At 40.6% G+C, this 16,816-nt stretch overlaps 1 protein-coding gene across 1 annotated transcript in view; it reads right to left on the reverse strand.

The window, feature by feature from the left end:
* The window catches only part of LOC101629338 (probable small intestine urate exporter), a 37,612-nt gene that overhangs the window by 16,697 nt on the left and 4,099 nt on the right, over positions 1-16,816 (reverse strand). Inside the window, exons 3-10 of the mRNA XM_012732928.1 lie at positions 13,589-13,779; positions 12,784-13,017; positions 12,612-12,699; positions 12,324-12,410; positions 11,237-11,355; positions 10,954-11,115; positions 9,077-9,209; positions 8,851-8,998 (exon numbers count right to left, since the gene is read on the reverse strand). Coding sequence (XP_012588382.1) covers positions 8,851-8,998; positions 9,077-9,209; positions 10,954-11,115; positions 11,237-11,355; positions 12,324-12,410; positions 12,612-12,699; positions 12,784-13,017; positions 13,589-13,779 — 1,162 coding nt within the window. The remainder of the gene's footprint in view (positions 1-8,850; positions 8,999-9,076; positions 9,210-10,953; positions 11,116-11,236; positions 11,356-12,323; positions 12,411-12,611; positions 12,700-12,783; positions 13,018-13,588; positions 13,780-16,816) is intronic.

Below are 16,816 nucleotides of genomic sequence, written 5' to 3' on the forward strand. Positions count from 1 at the left end.
GAAGTACACTGCTGAGGGGAGCAGCGGGCGGGTCAGGAGAGGTCTGCCTCGCCATATGGTCTCCTCCGGGGCAGGCGGGAATCGAACTCATGTGGAAGTAGCTTAAGCTTCTTAGTGCTGTGCTATTTAACCCGCTGCGCCACCAGGGAGGGCCCGATTCTTCCTTTTTATAGAAGGAAATTTTCCAAAGTGAAATCAATATATTCTAGTTGGTCCAAATGATTTTTGTGATTTTTCCAATGATAGTTACTGACAAAACTATACTGAGTTTTCCATAAAAACTGACAACATGTGACTGTGACCCTTGCCTCAAAAACATTACAGAAGACTCAGCACACTGTACCCTGTTTCCTCATCTCCAGTTGTCTCTTGAGCCTACTTGAGACCGGACAGCCCTTGGCAAAATCCCCCCACTTCCTTGATGGCAAGTTGTGGTGACTCCCAGGCTTACTCTGTGGTGCTGACACCTCTGCTCTAGAGGCCTGCTATCCCGATTGTCATGACCATTCAGCCTCAATTTTCCTGTGTCTTCTCTATTACTCCTTTTGAATTTCTTTTTTGGTGAATCCTCATCTTATCTCTAATCTCTCATATTGGCGTCTCCAGGACTCTGTCCTTGAACTTTTTTCCCTAGCAAAGCTAGGGTATCACCTACTATGTAGTTCACCTGTTTGTTATTTCGTGATATTACACAGTCCTGTCTCTTACATAACCTATGCCTGATTTTCAAACTTCATCTCTTCACTGGCCTTTGTCTAACACTGATTATGCAAAAGCTAGCTCAGTGTTTCCAGTGCCACAAGGAGAATTTCAGAGATTTCCCAGTACCACACCTAACCCAGTCTCCCTATCTTGGTAAATGGCATCACCATTTCCCTAGTTTCCTTAGTTTATCTTGTCCCAATCCTCTAAGTTGTCTCTAATTCCACACTCTTTCTCAGCACTCAGCAACCAGCCTGTCCATGAGTTTTATGCCCCATCCCTTCTCAAACACCACTAACATAGACTCTTATCTGCTCCCACTATTGGTCCACACTCTTGCTCTCAGCCCCTGTGCAGATAGTGAACAAAATGCTTGAAATCTGAGTACATCATAACTCAATGCCTGAATTCTTCCATAGCCTTCTTGAAAAAAAAAAAAAATAAGGCAAAATGCTGAATTCAGTTTCCTTAATAAGGTTCCTGACCTTACTTGACCTGGCCATCCCACCCTGTCCCTTTGCTGACTGGATTCCAACCATTGCTGTGTTCCTCTAAAGAAGGCAATTCCAGGGCCTCCCTCGTGTGAGAGCAGTTTAGTCTCAGCACTGAGAAGCTATCAGCAGTCACTGCAGCATGAGCTTGATCTCTGGCCAGGGAGCTGGCCCACATAAGTCTACCTGCTGCTCCCATCAGCAGTGCAGTTGAGTCAACCTGACTGTTCTGCTCACCACTGTCTCTGGTGAACAAATCTTCTCACCCCTCTGTACCTCTGGCCTGTACCCCAGCTATTGTACACATAAATAAACAAATCTTAAAAAAAAAAAAAGAAATCAACTCAAGTAGTAGACTCAAAACCCATGAATGGGGCGATGTATCCTGGGCAGGATTCATAGAGGAGATAATTGAGAGCTCAAAACAATGAGTAGTTGGATTGAAAAAGAAGGCCAGAAATTAAACCAAGAATTTCACTTGATCTATTTAAAATTTTTAAATTATTAAAATTACTACGTATAAATAGGATTCTTAAGTTTATAAACACTGGCTTTCCCACTGCTACACAACAAAATCCTCAGTTTCATGCCTGTTTTGGAAATACACACTTATGGACATAGGTGCAATGAAAAAACCAAAAACCTAGGTCTTTACTTCACCTCTTTGTTTTCTTTTTCTGTCTTGGCTCTGGGCGTGAGAACTGGTGGTGAAGCTGCTATGTGAAGACCAAGTGGTGTGGGTAGACTAGAGGTGACTGATAACTGAAACCTAAAAAAGTGAAATTACGGATTATAAGGAGGAAGACTTTGTTTATTCTTCTTTATCAAAACAGTTCTACTGCCACAATGTCAAAACGATAAAACTTTGTCCCTTCACCACAGCATAACCTTAGGAATGTCATAACCCAGAATGACAGCAAACAGTGTTGTAAACCCTCCTCAGGCAGCAGAATGGCCTACCTGTAGCAGGTGCACACTTGGATTTACCTCCATACCACCATCGTCTCTGCTCCACAGGCATCATGAGTTCTGTTGGTGTTTGATTCTTACTCAATTGTTTGGCAATCTCCTGCCATTCAATCTGTCTCTTTCTAGACTACTCTAAATGTAAAAACCAAGACTCCTGTTAACTTACGTTATCTCTATTTTATTTATTACTGGAATTATTGATTGCTATTTTGACTGTTTCCATATGTGACCACAAGAAGCAGCTTTATCTGTTTTATCTAATCAGCAAAGTGACATACATAGCTTCTGCCACATTGGATTTCATTGGCTACATAGACAAACCTGATACAGCAGGAGAAGGGTATCTCTCAGGACCAGGAAAATGGGGTGTCAATTTAGAAGATTGCTACCACACTAAAATTACATTAAATTATCCAAATATAATATCCCCTTAGTGTTGACCATGGTTAAATTTTATGTTGAATAGTTTTATCTAATATTCCACAACAAACATGGTGATGAAAAGGATTCTTTTTAACAATTTCTAGAATCTAAGGACAAACTCTTATTTACTTTGAATATATGATGCTCGGCTTTCTTTTCAGATGTAAGAATTTAGCACCTACAGAATTATCCTATTATCCTCTGTTAAAAGGAATTTTTGCTTTTGAATTACCTTAAATGGTTATTTTCAAAAGAATGTGAGTAAATGTTTTTATGACCAAAAAGCCTTATCAGAAGGTAATTACTAATTTGGAGAATCACCTTCATGGATGTCCCAGGACTGACTCATCTTTGCCCTCTGGGGAACAACCCTATGCCCTATGAGGCATTCATCAAGGACTCTAGCTTCAAATAATCCAATCTTCAGAAACCAAGTTACAGCAAATAACTTTCCGAGTCTTCACTGTTTAGAATAGTGACTGAATCACTAAAGTGATTTACTTTACTCTGATCATTTCCTCAGATGAGTTGCATTTGTTTGGGTTGAGTTTATTATCTGCACATGCAACAAACATTCAAGTCCACCAGGCTGATTACAGGGAAATCTATTTCCAATAAAACACTAAAGAAACAAGCTGCTAAGTGTCTCCACAGTCCCCCTGTGCTCTGTTATTTAGGAATTTAGGACCATTGAGCCACACGAACAGAGTAGTGTGGTCACAGATTAACTCCTTTATTATGAGGTCAGATCGAGTTTTTAGTTCTGATTGTTTGAGTCCATAAGTCTTAAATAGAGAGATGTGAGGCTTGAGAAAATCTAGAATGGGAATCATAAGCTGGCTGTAGATCCTTTTCCTTGTCTTTTGTATAGAGCAAAGGAGTTCTACCAGCTCTATTTCTGTCCTACTAGGAAATGTGCTTGATATCAGAACAAAGAACAAGTAAATATTAGAAGTCATTGTCGTCTCTACTTGCATTTCCTAGGGGACCCTCCCAAAGCATGGTTTATAGACAGATATGTTGATAGATGTTTAAGGCCATCTCTAAATGAAAAGTGAAAACTCACAACACAAACATGCACACAATAAAATTCTTGAGGGCTTAATAAAATAACTTAAGAGCTAATGTGGAAAATTCTATTAAATGTTTCTTTATGTATTTTATAATCAGTTTTAAACTAAATGTGTTCTTGATTGTAGGTTAGTTATAATTTCAAGTGAATTGCTATTTCTTAGAAAATTGTTTCTTTAAAGATATTTTTATTGTTAACACTCGTTTACAATACTGTATGTGGTTTTGGGGAACAAGATCCCATCTCCTCAGATATTTATCACCACACCAAAAGTGTGAGAAATCAGATAACAAAGAACTGCTCACATGAGTGGCATTAAAAGTCCGCCCAGCCTGGGCACCTACACGGGACTCAGTCACTTCACAGCCATGTGGCTTCTCCCTCTGATACCATCACTGAAAAATAGATAACCACAAAACCACATTGAAATAAACAAGTCAGTTAGAAGTCTTATGTGAACTGGAATATGTCCATATGCTCAAAGTAATTTCTCTTAGTTGGACTTTTCTTCATTGAGAAGTAGTGTGTTTCAATTATGTATTTTTAACAAAGATAGTTGTAACTTAGCAGAAAGAAAACCTGACAGATATTGCTGATATGAAATGAAGAGAAAGAATTAACATTTAGAGAATAATACAAGTCCTACCTTTATTATTTGCTTGGATGCTCAACTTGCAGGTTTAGCCTGTGGTTCTTCATCATTCTTTGAAGCACTTATATGCGTTCTGGCACAATACATCATTCGAGGCTCATTGTGTATTTTTCCAAGCCAACCATAAGAATCAGAAAACCATTGAAGAGGTCCTGTTTCATCTTAAAGTTTAAGAATCAATTTAGAAGCTTCAGGATAGATGTGTTCACGGATGTTGGATTTGTTCTACCCATAGTTTTATTAGGAGGAGGAAGGTAGGGACCACATGTGTACAGGTAATTACTGGCGTGTCTGTCTATAAATACTGCTCACCAATCCAAAACCACAAGTTGCATGCTAATTGTCTGCTGCTCAGTATTTGTCATTCTTTGTCTCCAGCACATAATTCTTTTTGGTTTGATTCATTTCTTTTTGAAAAATAAAAATGTAGTGAATGTAATACAGTCTTTTGACATATGCAACATGACACTATTACCACAAACTATTTAATATATCCATTACCCCAAGTCACCATTTTCACATGTGCTTAGAATATGGATTTACTTAATTAATCCCTCTACCTGTCACCACCTGACCTTGCCACCACCATCTTCTCACTGCAGGAGATGCCCTCCTCATTCCTCTCTTACTGCTACAGCTCTCACATGGTGCCCCTTGTGGGGGCCCCACACCCCTGCCCACACTTCAACACCTGTCCCAGGCTATTCCTTCCCAAACGGAGATCTTCATCTTTCTTGAGCAGAGAGGATTTGTGACACTCTACACGAAAGTCAAAGATAAATGAAGTTGGACACTGGTAAATGTGGTGAGGCCAGACTTTCATCATTAATATCCTACTCAATATGGAAGACTCTAACATGACTGAATTCAGTGTTAATTTGTACAAAGGTTGTGGCTTATCAAAGGGAGAAGAGGAAACAGAGAAGTGAATGAGCTTATGAAAGTGACAATTGCAAATAGACAGGAAAGGAATTTGACAGTGGTGCTCACAGAATTTGGTTACTACCCCCCACAGAACTCACAGTCATGGTCATTAACAAATAAGAAATTCTTTCAGCATCTTTCAATTTTCTCAGACAGGTGCTTTCATCCTCTGAATGTCTCCATAAACTGCTAGAATTATACTGGCATTTCCTTGATATTACCTGAACAAAATTTCTCAAGAGCTGAAGAGGGGAGGGGCAGGTTTTGCATTTTCCTTTGGAACCAACTTAGTGAAGATAAAATGGAAAGTCAGGTTTCCTCCAACTTCCATTTTTAAAATAGTGTTCTTTAGTAATAAAACATCATGTAGTCATCTGAATTAGCAAACATCCTCCCCTAAGTAGGTCGTTGAAAATACTCATTCCAATATAGTTTGGTGCATCAACTAACATTTTAGTGTGTTATTCCTGCCATGTCCCTCTGGTTAGGAAAAAGTTGCAGGCAGACCATCTTCTGTAGGGGAAGGGATGTGAGCACTCTCTTTCCCTTTTTAAAAGAAAGTTTATTGAAGTTACATTGGTTTATAACAAAGAAGTTTTAGTTATACAACATTATAAATAAAAAAGTTGCAACGCTTATAGAAGATATTATGACTGGGACTAAGTCGACTGGGACTAAGTCCATATATTATAACAAAAGATGCTCCGATCATACATATGACTCAGAAAAGCTACAAGGGTGCTGGAACTCTGTGCCAGGCCCAGGGGAAGAAAACATGTATATTTTTCAATATGGTATAAGAGCAGAAAGAATAGATATCACACAGAAATTCAAACACGCCTGATTTCAAGTGCTCACAGGAAAATAGCTCACTTTCCCCCTTCCCATCCCCAGGGAACCACCCCAGGTTTACATAATCAAGGTCTCTGGGAAGATACTGCAAACAAAGCCAATTCAAGTTGAAAGTTAATCAGTCCAGCAAGTCTGAAAAGGTGTGTGTGAGGACACACAATTCACAACTGAGCCCCGGATGTCACTTCTCCCTCAGCTTGCTTGGAAGTGGATGAAAGTCTACTCATTCGCCCAGTCCTGGACCTCTGCCTTGCCAACAATGAGGTAGAAGGCCAGGCCTACAATGTCAATAGCACCACAAAGCAGGAAGATATTTCTCCAAGCAAGCTCTGCATCCTGGAGACAGAAACGACAGGGTATCAGTCTCCCAGTTAGCATCCCTCTTGTCTACTTAACAGGGTCTGGCACCATATCCTAGGACCCGCAGCATCAACTCTATTCCAACTTCCATAGGCTTCCTGATTGTTCCCAGAATATGCAGGTATGTTTCCTGGGCATTGGCCTTTCCCTTTGATCGGATGGTACCCCCCACCTTCCAATTTGTTTCATTCTTGCCTCCCTGCTTGAATGTTCCTTTTTACCTTGGGCATTTGTATGAAATTGAATGCCCACCCTCCGGTGCCTGCTTGAACCTCCCCTACTTATTCTTTTTGTACTTAACATCTGCCATTCGATGTATCATATATTTTACTCTTTCTTTAGTTTTCAGCATATTACTTTCTTAAAATACTTCTAAAAGAAGGGATTTGTGTACAATTTTTTTACTTAAACAATGCAAGGCACACATTCATTTTCAATATTCATTGGTTGGATGGAAGGTTGGATGAGTGGATGGATGGATGGATGGATGGATGGATGGATTGATGAATGAATGAAAAAAGGGAAAAAAATAGTAGCTTAATATAAACAACTTAATGTCATAGAAATATACTTTATTTTTTTTTATATTCCTGGATTTCTGTTGGAAATGTAATAATGATACTACATAAATGTCATATGTATCTTTCTTCATATAAAGGCTGTGCCAATAAGACTCCTTAGAAATTTTCAAGTCTTCTATTAAATTTTATTCTACAACTCATCTCCAAAGATGGGAAGCTATCATATTGGAAAACCATCAGCCAGCAACGCTGGTCAGAGGAGTATGTCCGCTGATGAACTAAACTGGGTGAGGCGCAGTGTTCCTTCACTGTGTCATGATATCACTCATTCACCCTGCAAATATTTTTTAGGTTACGGTTGCCTGGTGCATTTAAGGTTTCAACACTGAAAAATGCTACATCCTAGAAACTAGCTGTCCCAGTCATCAGAGTAGTTAGAAGAAAGGCACAGATGTTGCTTTAAAAAAATTGCTGGGCCCTCCCTGGTGGTACAGTGGATTAAAACAGAACTGTGAAAGTTATCTGCAGCCACTGCAGTGGTGATAAGTTCGATCCCCCACCAGGGATTGATCTACATGATGCAGCAGACCTCTCCTGACCCACCCTCAGCAGTGTGTTTTAGTGCATCTACCTGTTCTTCTCCCCACTCTGTCTCTGGTGAAGCTTCTCACTGGCCTGTATCCCAGTTCTTATTGTGCACCAAAAAAAAAAAATCTTTTTAAAAAAACTGTTGACTACCATGAGAATATCACCTCTAGGAACTTATAACACATAAATTCAGAATATGGAACATCTGACCATGTCCACACCTGAACCTGTGGTCATTTGCCTGCAAAATTGAGCCTAGAGTGAACATGAGAGTGTATGGAAGCTTGGGATCCCCAAGTTTCGCATTGAACCACATTGAGCAGGGAAGGAAATGCTCGCAATGCAAGCTCTGTAGATTTCTCTTAGATTTTCATCAGAATACCAGACCTCACCTGGTTTATAAAATATCCAGAAACAGTGGAAGAGAGGGCACCTGCTGCATAAGAAAATGTTTGTGATAGACCCCTGATAAAAGCACTGTACCTAAGAGAGAGAGAGAGAGAGACATATGAGGGAAAAGTTTGCAGAGCAAGTAAGTGTTGATCTCAGCTCCTTTGTTGCAACTTTTACAAATCTCTGTGGCTACCTGGGCTGTGCTGAGCCTTAGTAAACCTACTGACTAGTTATTAGGAGAGTTCTTTCTGGGGGCCTGAGACTTGGAAGGGGTAAACTGTAACTAACCTGTGAACATTATTTACACAGTGATTGATGGTTTTATCACATTCATATATTATCTTGGTTGCTACTATGAAGTCCAATTTTGCAACCTGATTTGGAGATACAAAATCTCTCTCTAAGGTTTAAATGACCCCCAGTTAAATAAGACAATGGCTCCATTGAGACTAAGGTCTCTCCCTCATATATTGCCTCATAACCTGAGAATTAGTGTGAAAGGACCCCAGGAGTGAGGCCTGAAGATTTAGTCATCTTGATATTTACTGGTACCACAGGTTAGTGTTCCTCTTGCTGCCCCCTGCCTTTGCCTGCACTAAGGCCTGCCATGAACAAGCCCTGTTCTGTTTCCTGAGTGCTTTTGGTGATCCAACCTTACACGATGGCTGTATTCCCCAAAGAGAGTCGCCGCTGGTTGGACTCTGATTGTGGCCACTCTCTACTCTTGTTTTCACCTAAAAATAACGATTGAAGGACTCTGTTTTGGGTCCTTCCAGCAGCCATTTGGATGTAGGGCTGGGGCCAGCTGCAGGTATTCACTCCTACTTTCTCCTTGTGTCAGACCAAGTCTGCCCATAACACCTGAATTGAGTTTCTAGGAGGATAAAACAAAAACATCCCTACCGAGGAGCAATATCCACCATGTTGAGAAGAACTCCTACTTCAGACAGGACGCGGAAGATGGGAGCCAGTAACAAGAAGGCCAGAGTGATGCTGTGGCTGGATCTCACCCATTCCAGGGACACGTAGAGTCCAGTAGGGATGAGGACCGCTGGGCAGGAGACAAACGCAGTGAACAGGCGGCTCCCTGAATTCCCACACTCACCCCTCTATCCACCTTATTTCTTACCTATGGCAGTGAAGAGTTTCCTGATAGTGTTGAGCCTAAGGATTTTTCTGGAGAGCAGAAAACCAACTAGTTGACCTCCAAGGATAAGACAGGGAAAACCAATCAAAAATGGCAGAGCTGTCATGATCCCACTCTGAGGAAAGAGATGAGTGAGGGGTATGTCATCACCCCCACAGTAATGTAGACGGAGTTGTGGGTTGGTTGTCTACAGCTACGGCTATACAGATGCACATCATTTTTATGTAAGCGTCATGTTACTCATATGAGCTAACATAATTTAAGTGCTTGGGGGAAAGATCATGTAGTTTATAGTGAAAAATAAAGGGACTAATGTTTTCTATATATATAATATCACCTGGAAAAAACAGATGTAAAAAAAAACGGCCAAAAAAAAAAAAGGCAGAGAATATGAACATTCACTCCTTTTTGAAGAAAAGGAAAATTGTGTAGCTCTTAAACATATTAAAAGATTCCCAAATTCATAATAATTATACTACTATCCAATAAAATTCTGCATGGATCAAACTGGCAAAATCAAGGAAATCTTTGACCCAAATACACTGAAATTTACAGGAAATGCTACAGAACTAGATGACCAGTCAGCAAGGCTTCACCCCTACCATTGCTAAATCGCGGGGTACAACCCAGATGTCACTCCACTGGGATCTCCTGACACTTTCCCTAGTTTATTTTAAAGATGTTTTTATGCTTAAAATGTTTTTATAAATTGAACCTGGTTATTATCAATTTGGTGTCTATAGGAAAATGCAAGGAGGAGAACATCCTTTGTTACACACAAAGAACAGTTCACTCTCACCTGGTCCAAGCTGTTCCTTTTATGCCTGAGTAAAGGGAGACCATGAAGGTCATGTGACTTAGTGGGAAATCACCCTGAGAGCTCTGAGGCCAGGCCCTTGACCCCCCCACCACTCCCCATCCTGCCCTGCTCAGCCTTGGCGTCTGGGGGTGAAAGCCACGTGGCCTCACTCAGACACAAACCATTCCCAGCTGCAGCCTCAGGACGCCTCGCTCAGCTCAGATGTCCTAGTTCTCTCCTTCACTCCCTGGCCCGTGTCCTGGTTTTCTGCTGCTTCTGGTCCTCCTCCACCTTTGGGGCAACCCACTGTCTCTGTGTCCGGGACTTTCTGATCTCAGCACCCAGGCTCCTCGCATGCAGGAGCCACAGGCTCTGACCTCTGCTAAGAGGCAGCTCTCTGTTAACCAGTTTGCATGTTGCAATCACCTGGGACACAGATTTAGTGTCTGAAGGGAGGGGGGAACAGCAATAGTTCAACTTTGTGAATTATCTTTACAGTGAAAATACAACGCTTTTAACCATTAGAAAATTCATTTATGAAGAATTGAAAGGCAGTTACTCTCAATCAGAGCATTTGTACCCATAAATGCACCATTTATTATATATGTTGTACTTCAAAGAAGTGTCTTCTTAACACAAGTGCTTGATATAAGCTTTATCAGGAACATCTATCCTGTCAATCATATCTTTCACCATTTTTTAATGCTTCTAAGTCACTGCTTTCTCAAAGAGACAATATTGCTAAAGCTGTGTGGTTTAAGCTGACAGAAGTGCATCATATTTGGAAATGTTAACTGGATGAAACCTGACATTTTTTAAGTCCCCTTAAAAATGTGACAGTCTACGAATGTTATATTGACCTAAAACCATACAACTCTGTCCCAGTAAGCAATAGGTACTTCTCAGTGAATCAGAACCTCCTGAATCAGAATGCAAGTAAAACACATTGCCACTCCTACTTGAATATCCTGTGGCCTAACCCCCTAATGTAACCATAGAAAGGACAGAGAATTCCACAAAGTATTTAATAGAACAGAATGAGCTACTGCTCTATACTTACATCTCTGATGTTAAGTTGAAGTTCAGAGTTCATGAATGTTGGTGTATATGTCAATGACATATAATTACGCCAATATATAGTGAAAGAAGAAACTAATATGGCCCAAAGTGGCAGGGATTTGACCATGGCCTTCAGGGGAACAGACCAGCCAGGAGAACCACCCTAGAAGAAAGCACATAACAGTGTCCCCTGCATCAGAGACAGAAGCTTTGCTCTACTGCACATCTCACCTCCAGCACATGCAGACAGACATGGGAGGTGACAGAGGAGATGCTCAGTGCACCTGTTCAACCAGTGAAGCCACGATGTATTCCTTCTCAGTAGGGCTGATAAATGGATGATTCACAGGGTCCTCGTAGACAAGAAGCAGCCAGAGAAAAGAACAGGCACAGCCTATTCCACCTGGGAGAAGAGGGAAATGGATTGGAGTTTTTCAGTTTTGCTCTACCCTGATGATTGTTCTCATTGCCAATATTTTATTCTCCCCTGAATCTACATCTAAGCAAAATAACGTCCTAGTGCAGGGTCTACCTCATCATTTGATTGTAGCCTTGGCCATGTAACTTGTTTTATCAATCGCTTGGGGCAGGTCAGGGCCTTTCTCTTTGAATCACTGAATTTTGCCACTTGCCTTCTTAGATTTTAGCCATTTTCCTGGGAAGAACATATTACTAATCACCCACTGTCCAAGGAAATATGAGACACAGCAAAGAGAAGTGCCCAGCTGTCCCACAGAACTAAGAAAGTAAGTGACTTTCATTGAAAACCACAGTATTTGGGGTAGTCTTGAGATGACAGATTAGTAAAGTACTAGAATGTTGCCTCTGGAATGTTCCATGTGTCTTTGGGAAGGCTCAGTATCATGCCCTGTGTACTGTACACACAGTTGCACCTCATGTGGTCTGCCCTGCCCCCAGACTCTCCTGACTGACTCTCTACTGCAATAGGCAGTTTAACTATGATGAGATCATGTTGCCATAATATTCTGGTTGCATAAATAATAGAAGGTACTTTAAAATGTATTAAATAAATAAACATAACTAAAAATAAAATCACACCAGATAACACTGTCAACAACTTATGAGAGAAAGCTCCTTGGAGATCCTTTGTAGGTTCCAATGAGAATGAGGACAAAATATTATGATGCATTTCAATGCATAAAGTTATTCTACCTACACACTCAAGCTGCAGAGACAGACTGCAACTATGACAACATGGTTAAGCCTGAACATTGTCAAATTCAGTTATATAAATATCTATAGATAATAGATAATAGGAATTGACTAACCATAGATAACTTGTAAAACAGAAATCATGCCCAGCATTCTCTGTCCTAAAAGGAAAGTCTTAGATCAAAGGCACAAACTTACCAAAGATATAGAAGACATAAGGCCACCCTAGGGTCTGGCAGAGGACACCTCCAACAGCGAAGATGGTGAAGGCCCCCATTGGTATCCCTAAAAAGAAGTGAGTTATCTGGGGGTGAGGGGCAAGCTTGGGAATCTATATGCTTCCTACAGATCAAACCCCACACAAAGCCAAGCTGCACGGTGATTAAAGGTTTGGCTGTGGTCCAAACAATCTAGCTTTAAAACACGTTCCTTCGCTCAGTAACTGTGTGATGAGGAAGCACAGTGGTGACACTGAGGGACAATTACCTGATAGAGCAATGGTGACCAACTGACTCCGTTCCATTGGGGGTGCCCACTTGACCCAAATTGAATACTGTCCTGTGGACACCATAACCTGAAAAGGAAAATTTACCTTCTTAGCTATCTGATATCACCTTGGAACCCATATTCTACTCATACCTAGAAAGTATCTTGGTACCTGAGCTATGCCTTGGAAGATCCGGAGGACAAGAAGCAAGATCGCCCCAGCATCAGCTGCCAACGGAGTGAAGAGGGTCAGGACTGAGGAAATGAACAGGCCAGCACCAACCACGTACTTGGCCCCAAAGACCCCGGCCACATAGCCAGTGGGGATTGGAGCCAAGAGAGAGCCATAGTTGAGGGCACTGAGGATCAATCCTTGTGTTTTAGGGTTCCAGTCATACAATGGGGCCTAGATAAAGAACAGAACATCATTGTTAATCTTTACCTAGAGACCTGAAATTGTTTATTATGAGGAATTGAGAGGAAAAAATACTTAAAATTAGCAGTCCACTTTCATATCTCTGCCAATTCCTTTAATCTACCACTTTCAACTATATAGATGTATATACACATATATGTGAAGTTAATGTATTATTTCCCCTTTACATCACTCCCCAGTAAAAATTTAACTGATCAATTATATATAAAAGAACATAAAAAGAAAAGAAATCCATAAACAAAAATGGCATCATCAGCTAGGGAGTTAAAAAAAAAACTATGGAAAGTGAGGATATAGACACAAATCTGAGAAGCCTGCTTTGCGATTATTTTCACATTGGAAAGGAAGAACTATGTCTACTAAATTACTTCACTATGAGTTTCTATTTACACACATAGACAGTAATTAAGAATACAATCTCCTAAGATACTTATTATATTCTTATAGAACTCCTGGAACATAGTAGGTGCTCAATAAATCATTCTCTAAATAATATCATTTGATTTTGAGAAACAATCCAGAGCCTCATTAAACTCACCACTGGCTTAGGTTCCTTTAGAGTTTCATTCCAGTTGTCCCGCGTGTCAGTAGGGGGGCCTTCTGTGGAGGCATTGAGTGCTGTGTGGTTCACCATCGCTGGCATGGTGATGCTCAAGTTCAGTTGTTGGGTGACAAGAAAAATGTTACAGAGAAGCAAGATGAAGGCCAGCCCATATCGGACTGAGCAAAAACCTGAGATGAGAAAAAAACAGTTCTTATAAGTAGGTGCCTGACTCCACTCTCCCTCAGTCCAGAAAAGACTGCATTGTGTCTGTGGAGCAGGAATAATGAGAAAGCAGACATTGGTCTACAGAGTCTGGTGGGCACCTGTTCCCCAGAGAAGTTTGGAGCTGATAACCCCAGAACCACTGTTCAGAGAAATAGAAGGAGTGGCCAGAGTGAGCATTTAGAAAGATTTCTAGACAGGGTGCTGGGATGAACTTAGTAGGGTGGAATTGAAAGAGTGGGTTTAGAGACAGAAGAGTGATAAATTGTATATGAATAGGAAAGAAGTTGTTAGCAATGTCGCTAGTGTCCCACATGAGCATCGGGAATGATGTGTGATGTCATTTATCACCAGAGAACATTGGTTTGGTTTGGGTCAGAGAGATGAGGCTTGAGAGGTAGGTAGATCAGACTACAGAAGTCCATCAACTTTATCTTTGAATTTTTTGGCTACTGTTGCCCAAAATGCACCCATGTTCCATGGGAACTCCTGGGTGATCCTGGGCTGAGTGCAGACACACAATTGGATAGGAGTGGAAGGGTCAGTTGAACTCTCCTGTCCTCATGGTGGTGGATGCCCCACATTCTGGCTTCTGCCAGGGAGCAAATGCAGGTGGAGGTCCAGTGCTGTTCCCTGGGTAAGGACACCCTTGTTAGGAGGTGACTGCCAGACCCCAACTTGGGTTTGATTCTGGGAGCATTTAGTTGAGCCTCTGCCTTTCCCCATCTGTAAAACATATACATTGGATTTTGATCGCCAACATATTGTTACAGCTGACTCTACTTAGGGTAACTGTCACATTTCCATCATCGCCTTTTCCTAGCCAAGAATCAGGATGAGGCCCCATGTAGACTAGTCTTTTTCTCTGTCCCCAGGTAGAATTTTGCAGTTATCTTCAGTAAATCTCACAAGGGTTTTTTAAGTCCTTCTTTACTGTTTCCATAGTGCAATCATTGTTCTTTTTGTTGTTGTTGTTGTTCCCTTAGATTTAAACCAAAAGAAAAAGGAGGAAGGAGCACACACATAGCAGTCAAATAATAGGAAACAATAAGAATAGTTTTTGCCATTGCTATATTTTATGGAAACTCGAGTTCTATCAATTGCATTTTAATTCCAAACACAGACTTTTGCATCCCACCTCCTCTATGTACTGTTGTGTGTTTTGGGGCAAAATCTGTGTTCTGTGTCATCTATTTCCTCTGTCATCTATTTTCCTCTGTATTACTAAAAGAACCTACCTCAAGACATTTCCCTGACAACTGAGTAGATTTACATAAATTCATTAAGTGATTACTTACATTTGGAAGGTTCTCTTCTTACTTTTTTTGTTTTAATGCAAATACACGATTTAATTTTCTAATATTCCAGCGAGAATTTCATGAACAAATATAACTGAGCTCCATTTGTAATGTGTGTGAGTTGTTTGGCCATACAAGGTTTATAAATAGCTTTAAACTTTCCATCTCAAACCATAAACCATTTTCTACTTTTTCTTAGGAAGTCTATTTCAGAGCACTGTCAGACTCATTAGTACGGTGGGCCTGCATATCCCACACTCATTTTTCCTATATCATTAGTGCCTCATAATCACATGGTGCACTTGCCACAATTCGTGAACCAGCATAAGCTTTATCCAGATGTCTTGGATTTTTTCCCTATTTTTTTTTCTTCCTGTGGCAGCAATACATTCATGAAAACACAATACATTTCATTGTCAAGTTTCTGTGGGCTCCTTTTCCTAGCACAGTGTCCAGATTTTTTTATCACCTTGGCCAGTTTGAAGGGCACCAATGAGGTATTTGTCTAATGCCCCATAACTGGCATTTGATGGTTTTTTTCAAGATTAGAATGAATCAGTGTGTTTTTGAATGGAAGACCACACAGGCAAATGTTCTCATCATTTCACAGCAAGGGTACATTTTTTTTTAAATATATTTTTTAGTTTTTTACATCATTCTTCATTTTGTGCATTTTTACATCTCAGTTGTAATTTCCATGGGCGTCCCACCACCAATTCACCTGTGTGCCATCACCATAGTCCAGTGCATATTTTAAGGCATTTTATATTCACCTCCCTCAGGTGTGGTTCTCGCTGCTCTCCCATCTGACTTATCACTGTTGATAGTGGAGCTTAATCACTGACCTGTGGGAGTATGGCCAGGTTTCTTCTTTGCAAAGCTGCTCCTTATCCCGCCCTTTCCATACTGAGTTCCAGAAGTCACAAGCACAGTTCACACTCAAGGAGAGAGACAGGAGGCTCCACCCTCTTAAAGTGGCAATCTCCATGAATGCTTTGGATGTCTTCTGCACAGGATACGAAAGCATTTTCTGCTCTTTAAAAAATCTCCCAGAGTTTTCCTAGTGAAACTACCAGGACATAATTTGTTTATTTTAAAATGGGTAATTTGGGGACACACTTTTCCATTTCCTACATTATTTTTGACAAGATTTGTTTCTTTATTCAAAAAATTATATTTTTATAAAAGTACATGCCCTTGCTCTATTTACAACATAATTAACATCATTTTTAATGCTTCTATCACTATTTCCTCTATGATTACTTATATTTAATCTCTCTGCAGATTAATCTGGGTATTGGGTTGATTGCTTTACTCCCAGGAATGTAACCTCCTTATCCAAAAAATAAACTCTATTTTTATTTCAATTTCCTTCATGATAGGACATTTACATTTTTCCTACATTTTTGTTACCTATTTTGGTTCTCCACAACTTTCCTTGAACTTGTCAACACACTGAATTGGATACTTAAATAACAGCTTTCCTTGTGACATTTTATACCCATCTATCTATCTATCTAGCTAGCTATTTATTTAGAATTGGGGCACAGGCCAGAGGTGCAGGGACTGTGAGAGGGTTTGCCAGAGAGTGAGGAGAGGAACAGGCAGATCAATGAAGTACACTGCTGAGGGGAGCAGCGGGAGGGTCAGGGGAGGTCTGCCGCGCCATGTGGGTCACCTCTGCTGACAGCTTACAGTGCTGCAT

This window comes from Condylura cristata, unplaced genomic scaffold (assembly GCF_000260355.1).
Source record: "Condylura cristata isolate star-nosed mole 26May11 unplaced genomic scaffold, ConCri1.0 scaffold00037, whole genome shotgun sequence".
Taxonomy (NCBI): Eukaryota; Metazoa; Chordata; class Mammalia; order Eulipotyphla; family Talpidae; genus Condylura; species Condylura cristata.